Source organism: Gracilinanus agilis, chromosome 1 (assembly GCF_016433145.1).
Source record: "Gracilinanus agilis isolate LMUSP501 chromosome 1, AgileGrace, whole genome shotgun sequence".
NCBI lineage: Eukaryota > Metazoa > Chordata > Mammalia > Didelphimorphia > Didelphidae > Gracilinanus > Gracilinanus agilis.
In genome coordinates, this window is record NC_058130.1 from 515519763 (window position 1) to 515543191 (window position 23429).

At 37.6% G+C, this 23429-nt stretch overlaps 1 protein-coding gene across 1 annotated transcript in view; it reads right to left on the reverse strand.

The window, feature by feature from the left end:
• RP1 (RP1 axonemal microtubule associated) overlaps positions 1-23133 on the reverse strand; it is a 330542-nt gene extending 307409 nt beyond the window's left edge. Inside the window, exons 1-2 of the mRNA XM_044682704.1 lie at positions 22492-23133; positions 18724-18895 (exon numbers count right to left, since the gene is read on the reverse strand). Coding sequence (XP_044538639.1) covers positions 18724-18895; positions 22492-23133 — 814 coding nt within the window. The remainder of the gene's footprint in view (positions 1-18723; positions 18896-22491) is intronic.
• Between the last annotated feature and the right edge of the window lie 296 nt (positions 23134-23429).

Consider the following 23429-nt stretch of genomic DNA (forward strand, 5'->3'; position numbering starts at 1 on the left):
AGGTTAATAAATCTTTTCCAAAAGAAGTAAATCTAAAAGAGGGCAAAAAAGGCACGCATGCATTAAGGAAAGAAATCAAGGGCATTTATCAATAATTAAACATCCAAAACCTGAAGATAATAAAAGGAGAAGAAGAGAAATTATATTATGATAACATATTATAGACATTCTAACCATATGGATGATATAAATGGTGCTAATCTAATGTGGATCATAGCATAGTAGCATAGAAGCAATATCAGCATTCAAGGAGGGGGTGGTATGGGCATTTGCCAGATGTCTATTTTAATAAAAGTAAAATATCTAATAAAATTTTGGCTTCACTTTCTAACAATTTTATTTCCCCAAAAGTAGAAGAAATAGGGGCAGCCAGGTACTCAGTGTATAGATATCCAGGCCTGAAGACAGAAGGTTTAAATGTGGCTTAAGACACTACCTAACTCTGTGACCCTGGACAAGTCACTTAATCCCAATTGCCTAGCCCCTTCAACTTTTCTGCCTTGGAACTGAAACTGATACAGATATCAATTCTAAAAAAGAAGTTAAGTTTGTTGTTTAAAAAAAGATGAAATAATGAGTGGGAATGCTATTCTGAAACTGAATGTAATGAACAAGGAAAAACTAAAATAAGTAGTTTCACCAAGCAGGTCCCTAACTTGTTTTGTAAAGCAACAGAACCCTTGAAACAAAGTGACCGCATCATCTAAGGTGAGAAGAAAGGGAATACTGGTCAGTCAAATATATGATCTAGATCTCAGAAAAGTAGATTTTTTTTAATCTCTGGGAAAGGCATGATATATGTATGAAAGGGGAAGATAACTCAAAATGCAAAGAAGAGTCTCAAAAATTAAATTCTAGCAATATAATCACAAATAATGCCTATGAAAAAGAAAAGGTAAAACAAAATAAAAAATCAGTTTGGTGTATAGAAAGAGCATTTGTCTGCGAGTTATAAAATATGAATTCCATTCCTGACCCTGTCATTTATTAGCCTGGCGTGTTTCATCTAAGATATTCAATTTTCTTCCCTGTAAAATAGAAATAAAAATATTTTTATCATCTACTGTACATTGAGGGATTATAGTGAGAGAAATATTGACAAAAATGTACATCAGTTATTATTATAGAAACAATGTAAATGTGCAAGGAGTCCATCAATAAACATTTATTAAGTACCTACTATGTATACTAGAGGCAGGTAGATGACTTAATAATCAGTGTTTGGGGTCTGGAGTCAGGAAGACCTGAGTTCAAATCCAGCCTCAGACACTTACTAGCTGTGTGACCCTGGGCAAGTCACTTAACTTCTGTTTGCCTTAATCCACCAAAGAAGGAAATGGCAATAAAACCAACATCTTTGACAAGAAAACCCCAGACAGTGGGGTTATAAGGAGTCAGATAGGATTAAACAACAACAACAAATGTGTACAATTAAGTAAGTCCTACTTTTTAGGTAGCTACTAAGTACTTATAGTGTGCTGTAAGAATGAGGAAAGCCTGACATTTTGGGGGAAACTGCCATAGAATGTTGGAGGAAGAAGAGCCTAGTGACCTTTGGAAGAGCAGAGACTTCTGGGAGAGAAAAACCTGACCAGGGGCTTTTGGGGGGTTGGAGCTGGAGAGGAAGGATGTGAAATCTAGCTCTGAGATCCTCTGAAGTAGCCATGGGGTTTTTCCTGACTGAACAGGAGACCTGAACCAGTGACATCTTGTCTTCCCGACATTCACTCATACCATCAACAGAGATTAACTGAGTTTAGGGTTACTGAACTTCCTTTGGGAGAGCCATTCCTTGAACCCCACTTGCCTTGGACTTGGGCCAGCAGTATCCCACCTGGACTTATAGTAACCATAGCTTATAGGAATATTATTAACGGGGTTTGGGAAAGAGAAGCTCTGGTTGAGGGACATCTTGGCTCACCTTTGGGTCTGAAGCTTGGTGAGGACTTGCCAGAGTGACCAGCCTTGGCTTAGGGATATCTGTTCCCCCCTTACTGCTGGTACCCTACCTTCATTGCCACTACCCCAGTTGTTCCTGATTAAACACCCAAGTACCTTCAAGATCAGATCTGCATTGGTTCTCCTGGGGGGAGACTTACTGGGAGGCAGTGAAATAGCATAGGCAGATTGATCTCCATTTTGAGCCTGACCCACCACTCTGAGCAAGGAGGGGTTTCTGTGTTCCCCAACTCCCACCATCATCCAATTGGGGTATCATTCACTTCTCCTTAAGGGGATAGAATACCTTCAACCCCCTCAACAGTGGCACACCCTTCCAGGATTCCCTTTTTCCCAAGGAGACATCATTTTTGTCTCCCAGTAATAGGGGTGGCAGTGACAGAGGAGGGGAATTCCATCCTTCTCCAACTTATTCTTAATTATATCCCCTTCCTCCTAAACACACATCCCCCCCTTTACAGTGATAAGTGCTGGGGATTAAAAAAAAAAGAGGCAAAAAATAGTCCCTGCCCTGAAAGAGTTCACAATCTAATGATGGTGACAAGGAGGTCTCTGATAAGTAACTTGTAAAAGTATACCTAAAAACGTTGAAAAGAGGATCATATATCAAGGATGCATGTGAAACAGTAGCACAGATTTTGAGAATGGTATCAAAAAGGGTTAATATCCAAAGTAAGTTAAAATTTGCTAAGGACAATAAAAAAATGCCTTTTAGAGATGCTCAAACAACAATAAGAAAAAGTCCCATTGCTTTTGACAGATGGTATAATATTAACAGATGACAGAGAGAAAAGAAAACAATTTGGATCCTATTTTGTGTCTATCTTCTCAATAAGAGAATAATTTCAAATTAGAAAGATCAAATAAATATAGTTCAGAGGGAATACATGTGACCTCAACAGAAAGTAATGGGTAAGGGGAAAAAAGATTAGAGATGTTGCAAAAGTAAAATCAGCAGGCTTTGGCAAAAGATTGGCTATTGGGGCGGGGGGGGAGGGAGAGGGCAAATATAGTGAGTAATCCAAGATGATGCCTCAGTTGCAAGCTAGACAGATTGGGAAGATAGTATTGCCCTATGTAGTAATGGGAAAGTTGGGGGTGGAGAGGTTTAAGGGGAAAGATGAGTTCAATTTTGGACATTTTGTGTAGATACCTTAAACATATAAGTACATATATTCAATATAAATCATATTTATACAATGTATGTGTAGGTGTATACTTTGAATGTATATGTAGACATATCCATATATAACTTATATACTATATGTTAACATGTAACTTTGAAATCTTGTTAAATTTCCTCTAGATAGAGCATTTTTCAGAAGGAAGGTGGCAAAAAAAAAGAACTAAAGAATCCTAGTTTGAAAGAATATATAAAAGTCAAGCAAAGGCTTACTTTTACATTCATGTCAATGTGATATAAAAGGCACAAGTGAATCTTTACAATAGAGATGACCTGAGCATATTTGTAGATAGTCAAGGAGGAACCAAGGGAGGAGAAAAGTATTATGGGGAACACCAGGGGAGTTAACAGATATAATTTGTGGGCTCAGTGGGGTATGAGGGAGACAAGAATAACAGAAGGCAGGACCAAAGAAGGTTGGGAAACCAGGTTTTACTGCCAAGGAGATTATCTGTTAACAGAAGTGGCAGTTAACTGCCACTCTGCACCACCTAGACAAGGGGCCTATGAAAACTAGCAAGCAAATGACAAGATTTTATAACAATTTTAATTAAGGGAACTATGGTAAAGGATGGGAATAGGGGTTTCTACACTTCCAGACTAAGGGCAAACCACAGGGTCAGGGGAGAGACTTTCTTACACTCAACTGAGACCTAAACAAGGCAGGGCCCAGAGAATAGCAGAACTGAAGTAGGAATCCTCACAGCAGAGTCCAGACTCACTCTAGTGATGTACCAGCTCCTCCAGGACCACTAGCTGTTGTCTAGATTCTGGGAGCTGACCCACCCCAAAGTTAACCTGCAACTCAGGTTGGGATTAATAGTCTCTACCAAAATCTCCCACAAGTAGATGTCCGTCTTCCTTCAGGATCTCTGGAAATCTGAGGTCTCCCAGGGTCAGTTGCAACTTGTCCCAACCACCATGGAATCCATTTCAGAGAGAGCAAGTCACACTTCCTGCTTCCCCATTCCATGTGGAATTCTCCAGCCCTTCCCGTTAAGTCTCCTAAATGATAACTAAGTAATCCTCCTCACAACAAAAGGGAATAGATTCACACAGAAAGTGTCTGAAAATGAGAAGAGGTGAAGCCAAAATGATCAAGTAGCAGGAAAAAGTACAGCCAACTCTCTCCTCAAACACTTGCAAATAGATCTACACACACACACACACACACACACACACACACACACACACACACACACACACCCTATAATGAGGTCCAAAAAATTAAGTGAAAAGAGAATGGTGAAAAAATGGTTTAACAGAAATTCAAATGAAAAAGACTCAACGACTTTAGAGAACTCAATATGAGTCAACAATATCACCAGAATGCCCCCAAAAGAGCTAGTCTGCCATTTTTGGTTATAATAATAAGGGAATTGTGTCCAGAACAAGTAAAGTGATATTCCCACTTTCTTCTACAATGGCCAGATCAAACATTGTGTTGTGCTCACATGCTAAGACAGAAATGGTATACATGAAGACAGAAAAGGCCAACATGAAAAAGGGTTTCAAAACTATGCCATATAATTCTAAGATTCTTTGAGCTGTGCTGGTTTAACGTGAGTTCAAACTGAAGCAGAGTGGTGGAAAAGGAAGAAGGCCATATCACTCTTCCAGCATTTAAGGGGTTATCACATAGATGAGAGATTGGATTTATTCAGTGTCACTCCAAAAAGGAATGGCTTTGAGAGTTTGGGAGCTCTCTATCAGTGAACAGTATACAAGGAGGAGCTTGATAATCACCAGTCAGAGATGTTATAAAAATGATTCCTTCATTGTTTTGGAGGTTTGGCTAGGTAATCTACAAGAATCTTTCCAATTCTGAGATTCTATGGTGCTAAGATGATGATTCCATTTTGTTCTGCACTAATAAACGGTAAACCCTAAATCAAATAGAAACCTGGTCAACATGCTACTCGTGACCTTTTATATCTGAAGAGTTATTAAGATATCCTTCTGTCTTCCTGTTTCCAAGCTAAATAGCCCCAAACCCTTAACTTTCTCCCCCCATCCCCCTGTCCCCTCCAGGGCCAATTTTCCATTTCATTTTTTCCCCAGGATTATATTACTAAGGATTTTAGGAATATTTTAAATAACTAGGGTTCATAAGCAGAATCCCAGAGAAATAATTTAATGGATTTAACTTATCTGCCTTTGTCTTGGAGGAAAAAATAATTTTTAACATTCTGTGCAGTGACCTCCAGGAATATGATGTTCTGAGAGAATCAAATTAAACATTTGAGAAGAGAAACTGGAAGGTTACAAAAGAGCTTTTACAATGATTTCTTTCAATAAACTAATGACTAAAATAATGCTTTTGGCTAGTGTTCTCAAGTGCTAAAGCTTTTCTAATTGTAGATATCATGCAACTTTATATACTTCAAAAATATTATAAAGTATCTACTACATATAAAGCACTGTGTTAGATGCTAGGAATATAGCAATAACAGTACCTGGTACATAGTAGATGTTTAATAAATGCTTGTTTCTTTAAATATGAAAATGAAAAATGATACATTCCTCATACTTGAGGAACTTAAGATTCAATAAAGGGATAAAATTTGTACAAATATAAATATGATGTGCCGTAGAAAGTAATACGAGGGAAAAAATCTAAGAAATTTGAAGTAGAACTCTTTTAACTGAGAAATAAGAAAACTAGGGAACTCTTCATGGGGGATACCATAGCTGAATGGGACCTGAAGAAAGGAAAGAATTTCTAAAGGCAGATATGTGAAAGAATGCATTTCAGTTATAAGATATTCACCAATAATGACAAAAAGTAGGAAAATGTACAATGAGATTTGACATTGGGGGAGGGGAGATAATGAATGAAATATTGAGGGTGTAAAGGGATATAGTGGGAAATAAATTGTAATTAGATTTTTGAAGTCCTTAAATACCAAGCTGCAGGTTAAAAGAGATTTAAGATGGAGGGGGGAAATACTCTTTCACAAATAAGGGGTGATTAGTGACTTAGAAGAAAGCAGTTATAGTACACTGGTGGAAATAGATACCAAATAGAAGGGGAATGAAGGAAGAGCAAGTGGTGAGAAAATAGAGAGAAAGTAGATGATTTCTAGAAAGTACGTGGGAAAAGAAAGAAAAAATATAGGACGATAATGTATAAGGGTTATTGAGGTCAAGACAATTCGTACTTTAAATGTAGGTATATGTGATACAGAATGTGAGTGAGTTTTTACAATAGAGAAGACCTGAGCATATTTGTTGACAATCACTGTGATTCCATTTACTCAACAAATCCTAAATCAAATGGAAACCTGGTCAACATGCTATTCATGACCTTTTCTATCTGAAGACTTATTAAGGTTTCTTGCTGTCTTCCTGTTTCCAAGCTAAAAAAACTCCCTCCCTTTTTTCCTCCAAGGAGGAAAAAAAGAGAGAGGAAAAGAGACAGGGAGAGTGCCTGAAGATAGAGAGAGAATGGAGGCAAGATGGTCAAATAGAAAAAATACCATAATGTCCTCATCCCCTAAAACTCTTCCAAATGGATCTAGAAAATGCAGTAGGTCAATTCCCAACAGGGATTTTTTTTTACGTTCAATGAGTCATTTTTCCAGTCCAGATTATAGGGAAATAGGTCTATGTACACTGGAGAGATGGATAGGAGCATGCTGCCTATTGTTGTTCAATCATTCTTCAGTCATGTCTGACTCTTTGTGGCCCCACTTGGCAATGAAAAAGACACTAGAGTGGTTTGCCATTTCCTTCTCCAGCTCATTTTACAGATGAGGAACTGATGCAAACAGGGTTAAGTGACTTGCCCAGGGTCACACAGATAGTGTCTGAGGTCATACTTGAACTCAGGAAGATGATTTTTTCTGACTCCAAGCCTACCTAGCTGGCTACTAAGCACTCAATAATAGTCAGGGAGAAGCTATACACTAGGAGAAGAGCAATACCAGGCCACTGTGGTGGGAACAGATGTTAACTAACAGCTCACTATCCAGTTTTGGATCAACTATCCAAGGTAGATTGAGGAAGGGACCTGTATCGAGAAAAGGCATTCTGGGACAAGAAGTAGCTGTGGACATTGGTCAGTGTACCCAAGAAAGAGGAAATTTAATAGCAAGTAGAAGAAATGTGACTCTGATCCCAGGAGCAAAATGTACTCTCAGTTTCAGCATCTAGCACATTATGAAACCTGCAGAGAAATAACCAGGGCAGGAATCTCAAACCAAAGGGCAGATTACAGTTCTGTCACTAACCAAGCAGAGCTTTCTGTCTACTAGAGACTGATTCAAGCAGCAGACCAACACCCAGATCAGAAACTTGATGAGTTCAGACCAAGAGAGCAGCAATCAAACTTTGCCCTGGATCCCTTCACAGCATTGAAAGATTACAGGTCTCAATCTGAGTTGCCCTGGGATCCTAGAATAATACAATACTCAATATCCAAGAAAGCAACAACAGGTCCATATCGACCTTTTCTCCAGAAATCCAGAGTCCAATTCTAATATCAAGTCCAAAATCAAGAAGGAGGCTGGAAGATAAAAAGCTCTTATGGTGACAGGTATAATTTAAGACACAAACCCAAAAGATGGAAAAACTCATAAATATCTATTAGGAAAGTCTCGAAGTAAATAGGCACAAATTTTATGTATTTCCTGAGAGAGATAAAACAAGGACCTTTTTAAAAGTTTTTAAGTGTTCTTACAAATTAAATGAGAATGAGGAAAAATTGGAAAAGAGATGAGCACTATAGAAGAAAGAATTGGAAAAGAATTAACAAGGAGAATGGGGAGAGGGATAGTGAGGAGGGAAGAGAGATGGAGAGAAGAAAAGAAAGGAAGAAACCTGGAAAAATATATCAAGGGAAAAATTTAGAATCATTATACTACCTGAGAACCATGAACCCTCCACTGTACTCCTTGTCCCTAAAAAAAAAGAGCATGCACATTCAGTTGAAACGTATAATCTTTAAACAAACTTTCCTGATTTCTAAGAATCAAAAAAGCAAAACAGAAGATAGAAAGAATTTATTTATTACCTCCCGAAACCTCAAAATAAAAATCTCCAGGAACGTCATAGCCAGAATCAAGGACTTTCAAATCAAAGAAAAAATATTGCAAACAAGAAGAAAGAAGGAGTTCAAGTACTAAAGACCTACACTCAAGATCACCCATGATTTACTAGTGTCCACTATAAAGGAGCAGAGAACTTGGAATATAATATTTCAAAAAGGAAAGAATATGGGCTTGCAGCTAAAATTAATTTATTGAGCAAATTAAGAATAATCCCAAAGAGGGAAATGAAAAAAATTCATGATCAAAATACCAGAGGCATATGGAAATTGTGAAGTTCAAAAGAGTTAATAGAATCACAAAAGGTAATCATAGAGGAACAATCATAAGAGACTAAACAAGCATAACCTGGCCATTTTTAAGTGTGAGAAAAAACACGCCTTAACTGTTCAGTCATTTTTTTTCAGTTATGTCTGACTCTTTCTGACCCCATTTGATCTTAGCAAAGATACTGGAACGATTTCCCACTTCCTTCTCCTGTTCATTTTACAGATAAGGAAGCTAAGGCAAACAGTTAAGTGACTTGCCCAATTTCACACAGCCAATAAGTGTCTGAGGCTAGATTTGAATTCATAAGGATGAGTCTTCCTGACTAGAGGCCCAGCAACATATTCACTGATTAGATAAGGCCTGAGAGTACTTGAAAATCTTAAACAGAATGGAAAGAGAGAGGAATACCTGAGGGGGTGGGACAGGAAAAATTATCTCACATGATCAGGTTATACAAGCAGATATCTATATCAACAAGTGACTGACACAAGAATCTCACTCTCCTATGAACTAGTTAAAGGACAGAAGAATACATACACATAACACACACACACACACACACAGTGGAATACAGAAAAATATTTCACTCAGTAAGGAAATGGCAGGAAAATAGTAGAAGAGGAGAGGGAAAATTAGATGGAAAATGGTTTAAGGAAGGGATTAGTCCTGAGTAAAATAAACTCTAGGGAAAAACAAAAATATTTACAGCTCTTTTTTGAGGTGGCAAAGAAATAGAATAAACTAAGATGTTCAAAATTTGAAGATTAGTTGAACACATTATGCTTCAGAAATGTAATCAAAAAAAAGTGTTTTAAGAAACAAGTGTTTTAAGAAAAAAGTGTTTTAAGAAACAAGAAAGGAGATGGTTTCAGAGAAATCTGAAAAGTACCATATGAACTGATACAAAGTAAAAAGAACTCAAGAACAATTTATACCGTGAAAATGATATTGTAAAGACAAAGAACATTAAGAAAATTAGGAAGGCCGATCAGCTTAATGACCAACCAGAATTCCAGATGATTAATGAAGAAACATGCCACACTTCCCGATAGAGGGGTGAAGGATCCAGAGCATGTAATGAGATATATTTTTGGTCATGACCAACTTGGAAACTTATTTTACTTGAATATGCATGTTTATAACAAGGGTTTTGTTTTTCTTTCATTCTAAGTTGTTAGGGCAGGGGCTGTGAGATGGAATTTGGATATGAAAAAGAGAAGAATTTTTGCCAAATGAAAAATTAAAAGATAACTTTTTAAAAGATAAAAGGGAAAGAGTAAGATACTGTAAGAGGTGGAAGGGGTGGAATCAAATGCAAAAGTAAAGGCATTAATTAAAAGCATTGGCAAGATAAAAAGTCTAACTCACCCTCTAGGAAAAAAGAACTTTAGTCAAGGTTTTGAGGTATAAGTGAGGAGAGACGGGGAAGTTCACATTATCTTCCTAATAAAAACAAGACTCAAGGTTTGTTCAAGATTCTTTTATTGAGTACTTCAGAGCTCTATACTAGGTTCCAGGTGTAAGGAGCTACAAAGGAACAAAGATTCATTCTCTGGTCTTGAGGTGCTTATAAGCCTCAAGGAGGGGAAGAGGGAGAGATAGCATTCATACATGAAATGACTTCAAAACAAAACAAAATAACATTCATTGGTGTAAAATAACAGATAACAAGTAGATTCCAAGAATACTAGAACAATTAAGAATTAAAGCCTGATCTGGCTGGTGAGCTTGTTCAGAAAGAGTTTTCTTTTGCAGGTAGATTTAAAAGAAAGTAAAGAATTTGGAGTGGCAAGGAAAAGGGTATTTTAGGTTATGAAAGAACTATAGTAACAATGGAATTATTTGGATTTTTTTACTGTTACTTTCAAGGTCAGTTCAATTTAGCACCTTTTCTTCTTTGCTAATGAAAGCATTTTCATCCAACCAATTTTCAGAAATCCTTCTTTTAATAACATTGAAAGTAGTTTCACTACCTTGGACAAGATCCAACTGGCAGTTTCCTCCCAAATATCCCAGAAAGGGAGCACAGTAGATATTCCTCCTAACCGTTTGGTTCTTTTCCTCGTGAGGTTTGGCATCTGTTATTTAATAAATTGTTATTCTCATCAACTGCTATCGAGATTTCATTTCCCTGATTGCTGAAGCCTTGTTTATTTGAATTCATTTTATCCATCACAAACAACTGTGTTTGTAGGAAACATACATAAAAGCGTTTCCTTGAACAGTCTTCATATTCCTTTAGATAGTTTTCATTTTTTATGGCTGAGGAATTAAGCATTCCAAAATCCCCTGTTTTCATCAAATCAAATGTAGAATTCAAATAAAATCTATCAAATGAATCAGTGCTGGTGTTATCCTTGAGGGTGTCTTTCATGTTCACATTATTGTTCTCATCTCTGAAAGAATCGTTGTCTGACTGTAGTAAATGGGGGAGTGTTGAAGTCCATAAATGGGAGCCAAAAAAATTCTCAATATCTGATGCTTTCCGGTATACAAATCCCCGGTCACTTTCATTTATTGGTTGGATGACAGCAGTAAGTATTGGACAATGTTGACCACAAAGCGCATACAGCTTATCCAAAGAATCACCTTCCTGAAGCATTGCACTATTCCTATTATTGGCAGGTGACAGCTGGCTTTTAACAGGTTCTTCAGTTATAGGATGTCCCACAGGATATACCTTATTGCCAGGCATGGTATATACACAAGCAAGTGAAGTGCATACCTGGCCTGGTGGCTGATTATCCTTCATTTTTTCAAGAGGATCTGATGTACTATCAGTGTTGACAGTTTTATTTTGAATACCTAATGAATCATCATGAAAAGGGTCTGAATCACTACCATGAGGCATATTAAAATAGTTACACCTAGGTTCAAGGGGTTGAGCCATTTCTTCAAGTTCTGAAGAGGATATGTCACCCAGGGCTGGCCCCTGGTCCAAATTTCCAAAATGTGAATATGGAATATCATCACTATTATTATCAAGCAGTGTGTCTGCTGAGGTAGTATCCACATTGCCGTACATGCCAGTGTTCTCAAGGGAGGATAACCTTAATAAATGGTTTTCTTTTAGGAGCCACTTGCCTTGGTCAATGAGGATACCCTCATCTGTATCCCTAACCAACCTGGCATGATTATATTGTTCCATACAATGTTCTATTACATCTTGTCCATGATGGTTGACTATCACTCCATTAATAGATGACTTCAAAGAAGTATCTTCAGCACAGGTAACACTATCATGCATTTTTCCCTCCCGAGATCTTTGTAAGGTGGGTGAATGGTGCAACCCTTGCTGAGGGGAATTAAATGTCCACTCTTGACTATTGTAAGGACTTACTTTCTGAGCTCTAGGGAAAGATCCTAAAGAACAGGCATGAAATGCGCCAGAGCCATTTGTAGACCTATTGGGGAGACCAAGCTTAATAGCATCTTCTTTACCATAAAGTCTTTCAATGGTTCTTTTTACAAATCCAGTATTGTATTCTTTCTCCTGAAGTATTTCCTCCCCACTTTCATTTGTCAAGTCACTGGATGTTTTATATGTAGGCTCACTCTCAGTTTCTGGCCTATAGTCTGACCAATCTGAAGTTATTGGGCTTTTTAAACATTTTTGAGATTCAAGAGAAGGATTTGAATGATTTCTGTTATTCATTATCGTCCTTACTTGCATATTAGTTTCTCTTTCATAAGTGTCCTTTTCTGGACTTTGCTTAGAATCATAACAAAAATCTAAAGATGGTGGCTTAGTCAGTTTTTTCTCACACGATTCATCATTTCTTTTTCCTTCTTCCAAAATACCTATGTCAGACATAGCAGTTAACTCTAGATTTTTATTTACTTTTGTCTTCTCTCTTGTTCCCATGTTAACTGTGCCTCCTACACTTCCCTGTTTGTTAAAGTTAGTCTTGTCCTGATTTTCCATCTCTTCAAAGGATTCTAGTTCTGAAATATTTCTTTCCTCTGAAGTCATGCTATTAGTTGTTGAGCCTGGTTCCTCAGAAGTCCTTGAGTCTTCCTTATCAAATGATACATCTATATTTTTATCATCAGGTTCATTTAGTGAACTGTTTTGAAATTCTGCCAGACGACTTGCTTCTTGATTTTGACTACAATTACTGAAATTCTCCATATTCTCATTTTGAAATGGTGCTGATTCATGAATACTCAAGTCACTTAGTTCTTCTGATATAATGAGGTCCTCTTGTAACCTCTCTAATCTTTCTAATTCTTCAGTCAATTCCAAGTTGTCTGCTTTTCCTTCAAAATTTAAAATGTCATGTGGATTGCAAGTCTTACTGGTAGCATAGGCTTCTTCAGGGGGGCAAGGTAACACAAAAGAACAGGACTCACTTTCTTTCCTTTCTTCATTATGAGAAAAGTCTTCTTCCAGAACACAAGGTTCATCCAAAGAGCAAGTCTGATCCAAAACAAAAGCTTCAGTGGGAGAAAAGGTGTCACTGAGAACACAGGCCTTATGGGAAATGAGGGCTTCTTCAGTGCCACCATCGTTGACAGAGTCAGCTTCATACAAAGCATGGGCTTCCTTTGCCTCTTCGTTTCCACTGTGCTTTGAAATATTTTGAATTTCATCTGTGGATGAGCTTGCAGCAAAATCCATGGGGACTTGTTCTTTCCCAATGAGTCGTAAGCAAGTTGTAGCTGATTCATGTAAATGTGAAACAGCAGTTTTCAAATCATCAGCTTCTTCTACAATGGCAATATGCTTCAAAAACTCCAACAAAGAAAATATCTCTGAGGATCTTGAAGTTGTATTGAACTTATCATCTTGGTAGATTGTATCCAAAGTTCCCTTTAGGTTTAATAACAATAGCCAGGCTAAAATGAGGTTAGTGGATGAACTACATAAGGGAGGAGCAAAAGAAGAAAAATCTGAAAGTGAGCATGGTATTTTTACAGTTCCATTTTGACTTTTTTGAAGACTTAGGGCAAAAGCTTGCATCTGGTGAAGCAATAGGCCAGACAGAAGGTCCTTTGACAAGTTTGTCATAATCGTACTACTGTCTCTAGAACTAACTTGAACTGCTGCCTCCACACTTTGTCTTCTAAAATCTGAATTTCGTTCTTGGGGATCAATACCAAGCTTGGAATCTGAGATAGAATTGTGAGCTTCTTTAGCTGTTTGGATTTTGGTGTCATACTCAAAGAAGCCTGATGAGGTGATCAGTTCTTCCAAAGAAGCACCATTCAGAGAATCCATCTGGCCTTCATAGACCTCTTTTGTAAGTCCTTCAACAGTGTCCTGCTTAATGAGAGATTTACTAGTCCCTTTATCAAAATTATAATCCATCAGGTGGGGATTTGTAATTATCTGTGTCTTATTTACCATAATAGATTCACTTTCATTCCCAGTAACAGTTTGGATACGATTAGAAAAACAATTACTAGTATAATTTCCCATGTCTCTTTCCCTTCTATCTTCTGGAGTTAATTTATCAGATGGCAAAGTAGGAGCTGGAAATACATTTTGCAACCAAGTCTGTATATAATTGTGAACAGAATGACGAGGAATATCATCTTGTTTCAAAGAAGTGAGTGAATGATCCCGGGTTCTGGAATGCTTTTTATTTTCAGCCATATCTGAGTTCAGTTTACCTACTTTGAGTTTTTTCTGATTTTTTAAAGATGTGTTTGAATTATTCACTTTGGAAAAAATATTCTTCTTTTCAGTTCCTCTCATGTATCCTTCTGCCATAGTCTTCTGTCCATAGAAAGATTTGGGGACTTGCTCCCTGATGTTAAGCATGTGACGTGCATCTTTAATGACAAGAGTATTTTTGTAACTTTTAATGTTGTTCTGAGTCAAATTTTTTTTCTCTGGACCACTTTCCTTCTTTGTAGATCCTGGAAGGCTCGTTTTTTTCATTGTTCTATGTTTTGTTTTACCTAAAAAAAGTCCATTATCCTTGATTCTTCTCACAGCAGGGGATTTAGTTGATGGGTGTGTCTTGGAAAGCATGAGGTTTAGGTTACTTTTAGAAGGTACACCATTTTCACAGACAGTCTTATTGGCTTCTTTCTTGCTTCCTACCCGAAGTACCACTGTTTTTTCTGTACAATGTGAGCTCTGTGACTTGGTTTCCTGGACAGTTTCACTGCTGAAGTCCTCTTTCTCACTCTTATCAAGGCCTCGCTCAGTTACATTCTCCTTGTGATGACTTTGTTCTGAATTTACCACTTGCAAATGAGATTTCTTCCCCTTTTTCTTTCTGGGTCCAGAGGGTAAAATCAGCCTCTCACTGGTAGGGGTGCTTGTTAACCCACACTGAGCAAACTCATTCACTAGTCTATCAATGTTGTTGGTAACAGTAGAGGGACCCATTGAGATGGGGGCCTCAGAAGCAATTTTACATTGGGACAGTTCAGTTTCAGACCCACTAACACAAAAGTTGGTGATGTCTGCTGGGAAAGGTCTAATTCTGTCATTTATTGTATCATAAGATATAAAGTTCTTCATACAAACTCTACCTTCCTCCATAACCGATTTATCCTGGACAATCTGTGACAAACTATCATTTTGGGTCACTTCCAAAGTCTTTTGACTTGTAATTTCTATAAGGCCACCACTTTTTTGGCTAGACAAAAGCAGCCTGTCTTCAGTTTTGCTTTCTAGAGAAGACTTCTGTGGATTCTCACTACTGAACTCAGCAGGCTTTGGTTTGTTAGTCACCGATGACATTTTACTGCTGGAACGTGTGAACATGCAATACTCAGATTTGCTTTCTCCATCTTCTCTTTCTTCACTATAGGAAAACTGCCCAATTGTTTTTTCTTCAACTTCTGTTTCAGATACCAAGGTAATGCTCTCTACTCGAGACTTCTTTTTCCTCACTCTCCTTGGGCCAGGTGTTGGGGGCCGTGCTCGCCTAGGACCAGGTGTCGGAGGTCGATGAAACCGATATTTGACTTGATCCTGAGGCATCTCACTGATATCTGTGTTCACAGGAATGTTCTCCCAAAGGACACCATTATAAATGTCACATTCTCTGCCTGTCACTTGAGAGTTTATTTCTTTTGCCAAGCTGTCCTCTTCATTTTCACATTTTTCCAAGGAAAGGACATCTGTAGATTTGGTACATGTGGAAATTTCTAAAGCAGGTGACTGATCTTCTATCCTGACCGGAAGACTACATGTCTCACTCTTTTTGTCATTATTAGGAAGACCACCTCTACTGACAGTGGTTGTCCATTTTATAGTCTCTTCCTCTTTTATCTTGAATCGAACTTTCATCTCAACTGTCATAGTGCCATCTTGATTAACAAGAATTGATTTCTCAATGTCATCTTCAGAGGGTACTATTGATATATCCTCACAAGTCTGAGAATCATTTTTTTCCAAGCCCAAATAATTGTCAGGGGCAAGAGAGCAGTCTGAATTGTAATCGTTACTATAAATTTTGTCAGAAGAAAGAGAATAAATCTGAGACCTTGGGCTTGAAGGCCTGCGTATAATCACTTTCGTAATTTCAAGAGTAAATATCACCCAAAATCACAACATGATGCAGAGGTGAAGAAGACAAAGGATCCAAATGAAGAGCAGTAGCAAAGGAAAAGGTAGGAAAAAATAGAAAAGCAAACCAATTAGTATAGGAGAATATGATAAAATGGCTCAAATAAAATGAGATAATAGGTAAAATATAAATTTTTAATTTTTCCCCATTTTTTGAAAGGTCCCATTGAGTCAGGACAATGTATTTGAGTACTCTGGATAAGACTTTCCATATTTGGAAATTGTTCCCCCATAAGTCACCATCTACTGGACACTTTGAGTCTTTGATGTAAAATATTCAATGCTGATATTGTTGTTCAGACCAGACCTGTGATATCAATGGTACAGGTAATTCCCAATGAGGAAACTCCCTCTACCAAAGCAAGTCAGCATTTACTCTTCCATCCATGATCACTTTAATATAGTTTTTTCAATTATACATAATAACAATTCTAACATTTGTTTTCTAAAATCTCCACTCATGGTCTTAAAGAGTTGACTAGTACTCTAAGTGTGACTTGCTGAGAGTCACATAGCTAAGGTGATAATTGCTATAATACTAACTTCACTGGGGTGGTTATAAGGTTCAAATGAGAGAATGTCTATAAAATTCTTTGCAAACCCTAAGGAACTATATAAATTTTAATTATTATCATCATAACTGGCCACAAATCTAGGAACACCAACATTTGGCTCCCACAGCTTGTACATATAGGCTTTGTGACCTTGGACAAGTCATTTAAATTCTCTAAAGCTGTGAATTGCAGATAAGGTGTTGACCTGCATTGATAAAGAAAGTTCCACATCTGAAAATTCCCTAAATCCATGAAATCCCAGGTCTAATTGCTATCCCTTAGCATCATCTTAGCATCAGTGTTCTTGAAGTCAACCAACTCCATTTTGATTATTTATTCTTAAGTTTTGTACACCAGTTGTTAGGTAAATAAATCTCATTTGAGTTTCTCTGACTTTTTTGTTTTTGTGACTGCCTTAATAATCACTTTTCTTCCTAGCTGTGTGACCCTGAGCTTGACCCCCATTGCCTAGCTATTACCACTCTTCTGCCTTGGAGTCAATAGTATTGACTCCAAGATGAAAGGTAAGGGTTTTAAAAAAATCACTTTTATATTCATTTCAATTGACAGCCTTATGAGTAGCTTCATCAGAAATGAGATACCTTGGTATTAATTCACTTGAAACAAACTGAGGGGATCCGTCAGATACAGCGATCGGCTACCAAAAGGCACAGCCTCAGACTAACCTGAGACAACACAAACAACTCCAGCAGAGCCAAGAACAAAGACAATGAGTTCAGCAGAATAAAGCTGGGATCCAGAGCACATTTTTCTCATTTTGCTATTGTTTCTATTAAGTAGATGAGTCTTCAATTCTTATCATCTCCGAAGACCCACAGGTCTTTTTATTGTCATTCAACAAAGATAATTTTCCCTTTCCAAAGATGATTTTATCAGAGGGTTTTTCCCCATTTCTCAGTTTAAAATATTAAGATAGAAATACTAAAAATAGGAAAACATACTTCTGTCAAATGACGTTATTCTGACCATATTATAAGAGTTAGCATATATTTGACATAGTTTCATGGATGACAAATCAAAGACTAATTCCTTAAGAATGAATGAGACAGAGAGGCAGCTAGATGGTTCAGTGGATTGGGAGCCAGACCTAGAGACATTTCCTCACTGTGTGACCTTGGACAAATCACTTAACACCCACTGCCTAGCCTTTATTGTTCTTCTGCCTTGGAACCACTACACAAGTATGGATTCTAAGACAGAAGATGAAGGTTTAAAAAAAAATGAGTGAGACACTACCTACCACTATCAAAACATGTAATCTGAAAGATAAAAGGAGTGAAAATAAAAAAGATAAAAGTGGCAATAATTGTATCTTTATCCAAGGTTTTCTCCAATAACATTGCATGCCCTAGAACCAGGGATATGCTGCGAAATACTGAACAACTATTAAGTTTAATCTTCATTATTAACATTTTCCCCATGATTTCTTGAGTCTAGACAATCACCAAAACAATAATTTTTTGCATTTAAAGATTTCTGAGGTATAAATGTACACAATAAAAATTGAATAATTGGTTTTAATAAGCCATTTCAAAGTGCCTCTAACTACAGATGTATGTGGGTATTTGTCCATAACACCTCTCATTAGCTTATAGCATTTTCTTCAGAATGAGCAGCCCAAAGTTCTTGATTCTGTAACTTAACACCATGAATCTTTCCCCCAAGCAAATGAAAGATGGTTTGGAAAGTCTTGGATTGATTCAGGAATGTTGGCAAAAAGTAGGGCATGAGTGGAATTAAGGATCTATAATAAAGTACAGAAACTGCTCATTTGCTGAGCCAAACTGAATGTTACTGGATAATTGTACTAAGTTGTAATATCACTGCAGAGTGGGCATCACCAGGTGGAAACCACATTTCCTCTTGAAGCAAGACATCACACAACCTGTTGGTTTGTTCAGCTCAGCACAGATTGTAGACAGGGGGTATGACTGATTCAGGCAGGTACCTTTTTTCATGATCAAAAATTATGATGAAAATCATTTTTGATATATAGGATAACCAAATCCAATTTAGAATGAAAAGTACCTTTCTGTTTTCATTTCTCTTTTATTTTCTCCCCTACAATATAGGAAAGTGGACCATTTCAACATCTATTTCCTTTTGCTGTCAAAAAATTTTAGAATAAGAAACATGTTATATTTTTAAGTGACTTACTTTTTCTGCTTTCTGATTTAGTTTGTCCTTTTGGGTATATGCATTTAGACATCCTTGGTAATTGACCAGGGAGCAGGTATTTCAGAAGGTCATAATTTCCTGGTTTAAATGGTTCTCTTCCTGCAGCCACTACAGCTCCAGAGCTCAATATAACTGCCTGTAGGCTGGGCACCTCAAAGAAATAGAAAAGGTCACATCAGCAACATGCAGCAATATGGATTTTGAAAAGTATAGCCACAACTGCCACGCATAATAAAGGTTTCATTCCTTCCACATGATCATTTCCAATTCTAAACTAAACCTCAAAAGAGATCATGTATATAATGGAGTTTGTAGACCTAAAGGGCTATCTAAATATAAAATATTATTATCATTATTGTTGTTATTACCTCAATCGGCTTAATAAATCTCACAGGCTTAGAGGAAATAAACAAGAATTTATTAAACTCCTAGGGTAGTAGGTTAAAGTACTAGGTGCTTTCTACAGTTTGTTTGTTTTTCCCCCTGTCTGGATCTATTAATTCATCTGCACGGGGTACAATTAGGAAGTAACTTTAATCTCAAAAAATTGCCTAGGACAGGATTAAGTGATTTGTCCATGTTGCATAGCTAATGTGTACCAGAGGCAGAAGTTGAAATCCATACCTTCCCCTACAGCAGGTCCTTTATGAAGTAACATAAGAAAAACATGCTATTGCTCATTATGCAAATATGAAAGAAATAAATGATGTGTCTACTCTCCCTGAAGATCCTACACTATAGCTAGGGAGATATAACAGACATACAATTAAATAGATATTAAGTGCCTTTCTCAGCCCCAGCTATCACCAACAAAATACTTCTCTTGTATATTAAAGTCAACAGTGAAGATATCAATACCCACTTTTTACATCTGAAGGTATAAGGAAGCCAAAGATAACACCACCACCACCAAGCAGCCAAATTAAATACAACATCTAGCCCCATTCGTTGTTATGTCTACTTACAAGATGACCCTTGGATGCTGTGTCACTGTGTAGCACTGAAATATTCAGGAAAGTTTTGTGGGTGGGAATAAGGAGAGAATAGTGAAGTAAAAAAAAAAATAAGGTAATGTGCACACACATATGAATGCAGGCACACAAACACACCTCAAAAAATTCTTTAAAGATGCCTAAGACATGCACTTATAATCACCTATCCTCCACTTCCCCAGGAAAGGGAAAGGAAAACAAATCATTTTGGCAACATTGACAAGTCTGTGAATGAGTTACTGTTAAACTGAACACCTCAAAATTACCCTTTAACAAATTTTGTACAAAGACCTTTGCATACCTTTTCTTCTTTCTTCAGGCTTCCCACAGCAGAGAACCTCCCCTCTTACTTAATTAAGAAGCCATTTGCCATGAATTACCCTTGTTAACTAATCTACTTCTCAAACTCCTTTGTTATTATCCATTCCCATTCTCTCCATTCTCTGATGAAGAAATAGTCCTTTTCTCCAAAGTCAGTCCTCAGCCTATCACACTGATCTCATCCCCTCCTGTCTCCTATATTAGCTAGCCACTGTATCATCATTTCTCTTTAATCTTGAAATTATTTCTAGTGGTACTTTGTTGTCTATAAACATGACAAGGTCTCCTCCAACCTTCAGGGGACCTTATCATTCTCTCAAGCTATCATCCTATGTTTCTCCTCTAACTCCCAGCATAAACCGCACTGTATAAGTGCTTATTCCCTTCTCTCCTTTGCCTTCCTTTTCCCAAACAAGCCCCTATTTAAAAAAAAACTGTTGTTTGCCTTTCCTTATATCCTATCACTTAATAAACACTTGTTAACTGTCTGTATTTGTTGCTCCTGATTCCTCTCTTCTCAATCAGTTCTTAACCATTTGAATGCAGCTTCCAACATTATCATTCAACTGAAATTGCTTTCTCAAAACTTACCAATGATTTTTTAACTGCCAATCACAATCTCCTGCTCTCAGTCTTCATCTTTCTCTGTATCACAGCAGCATTTGAAACTCCTGACTACCCTTTGTTCCCAGATATTCCTTCTTTTCTAGGTATTAATGACACTGCTCTCTCTCTAGGCTCTACCTTTCTCTCTAGGCTCTATTCTTTCTCAGTTTCATTTCTTGGATTATCGTAATAGTTATGCTCCCAGAGTATGTGTGTACCTCAGGACAAATTTTACTATATCCTCTCTCGATGATTTCGTCAGTTTTATGATTTCAATTGTCATCTTTATGTAGATGTCTTCTAGAGCTTTATCCAGCCCCAGGTTGTCTCTTGAACTCCAGTCTCTATTCACTAAGTGGTTGTTGGACCTTTTCCACTGAATATGCTGGTAAGCATCTGAAGTTAATATGTCAACTTAGAACTCACTAACTTTTCTCCCAAACCTATCTTTCTTTTTTTTAACCCCTACCTTTCTTGTTAGAATCAATATTGTGTTTTAGTTTCAAGGCAGAAGAGTGGTAAGGACTAGGCAATAGAGGTGACTTGCCCAGGGTCCCACTGCCAAGAAGTGTCTGAAGTCACATGTGAACCCAGGACCTCCCATCTCTAAACTTGGCTCTCAATCCATTGAGACTGAACTCCAAACCAACATTTCTTCTTAAATTCCTTATTTCTGTCCAAAAGGCCAGCAGCTTTCTAAGTCATCCAAATTTACAATCTTACTCTCATCTTCAACTCTTTAATCTCCCTTACCCCAATAATCAATGAATTGTCAATTATTACCAATTCTACCTTCACACTATTATCCATCCCCTCCACACAGTTCACAAAGGTCACCATCCTAATTCAGATTCTCAATTCCTCAAAACCTGGACTGTTGCTATAACCTCTTATTTGTATTCTGCAACACTGGTCTTTCCCCTGTCCAACACATCCTCTACCCAGTTACCAAAGTAATATTCCTAAAGCACAGGTGTGGCAGTGTCATGTTCCTCATCAAAAACTTCCAATTGCTATAAAGTGCCTCCAGAAGCAAACTTATCTGCTTAGCATTGAAAGTTCTTCCCAGTCTGACTCCAGCCTATCTTTCCAGGTTTATTATGTTTTACATTCCAATCAAATTAGGCAGGTTACTGTTCATCATAACCAACTTTCCATCTTCTGTCTCTGTACCTGGAATGTACTCCTTACTCATCTTTGTTTCTGGATGCTTCGCTCCATTCACAGTTCAGCTTGTGATACCTGCTATGTGCAGCTAGTCCCCCTACTCCACCAAAAGAAGTATATGTTTACTGTATAGAAATTACGTATTTGCTCATATGTTTAAATATTGAAAAGACAGAGAGGTATGCTGGAGAGAATGCTAGATGAGACAACCTTACCTCAGATCCTTTCTAATTGTGTGACCTTGGACAAGTCATGTGACCTTGATCAGCCTTGGCTCCCTCATCTATAAAATGCAGATAATAATAGGACTAGTCTCACAGGGGTGTTGTGAGGATCAAATGAGAAAGTGTGTAAAATAAAATATTTTTCAAACTTTGAGTTGCAGCCATTATAATTTAGGCATTATCATTATGATTCATCTGATGAAATGTATTCTCCTGGAGGGCAGGATTGATTTTATTTTTTATTTTGCATCCCTAGTGCCAAACACAGTGCTTAGCATTTTGGAGGAGCTTGATGAATGCCTGGTAAGTCGTTAATTAATTGATTTACTGATTGATCAGGCATTTCTGAAACCAAAAGAGTAAACTTCATTACAGTGTTTGGTGGAAAATATCCATCATTCAGTAGGGGTGGCTTTCTCTCTGGAATTCCTTCTTACCTTTCTTCCATCTGTGGTGTACAATTTCACAACTGGGTATTGCATGACCTCAGCCAGGTGGTCCAGAAAGGCTTCAAAGTTCTGGGTGATCTTCCTACTCAGAATGATGGCATGCCGAGTCTTTGGTTCACCATTTTTGAAAACTAAGAGCTTTCTGGGTGTCTGAACGACCAGAGGAAGCTCTCGATGAGTCAAACCAAACTCCTTTGCCCTGGCCAATTGTGCAGCTCGGCGACGAGCACTGACAGGTCTACTGCTCTGCCAGGGCAGGGGTTTCTGGCGAGCCTTCTCCAGGTCAATGGGTTTTATTTTCTTCTTGTGGGAACAGATGTATGATCTGCCATCCTCTAGGTCCTCCAGCTTTGTGATGCCATGGATACCACGTGGAGTGCTGATATTTCTGACTCCAAAGGGCAATGGGACCTTCTTGGACAAGTTGTCAAGCAAGGCATCAAAAGTCTTGAAGGATCGAGGATTGACAACCATCTGGATCCCATTGAACTGAGGGTCTCCACTCTTATAGAAACTAATCCTTTTGGCCACAACTGGTTGAGTGACATTGAAGTGGCGAGGATAAGAGGCTTGACCTTCAGAAGAGGCTGCATGAATCATCGAATAGTTAGTGGAAGGAGTTTCACTCATTTTGACTGGAATCTAGAGACAAGAAGAGAAAAAGGAAATTTCAAACAAATAATAATAAATCCTATAATGAGAGCAATAATGAGAGTTAGTATTTGTATAAGAGCTGTAAGGTTTGTGTTTGTTATCTTGTTTGATTCTCACAACAATCCTAGGTCGGTGTTACTGTTATCCATTTTTACAGATGAGGAAATTAAGACACAGAATGGCTAAGTTACTTACCCACAGTCACATAGCTAGTAAGGGTCTGAGGCAGAATTTTTTTCTGTTCTTCTTGCCACCAAGTCTGGTGCTCTCTC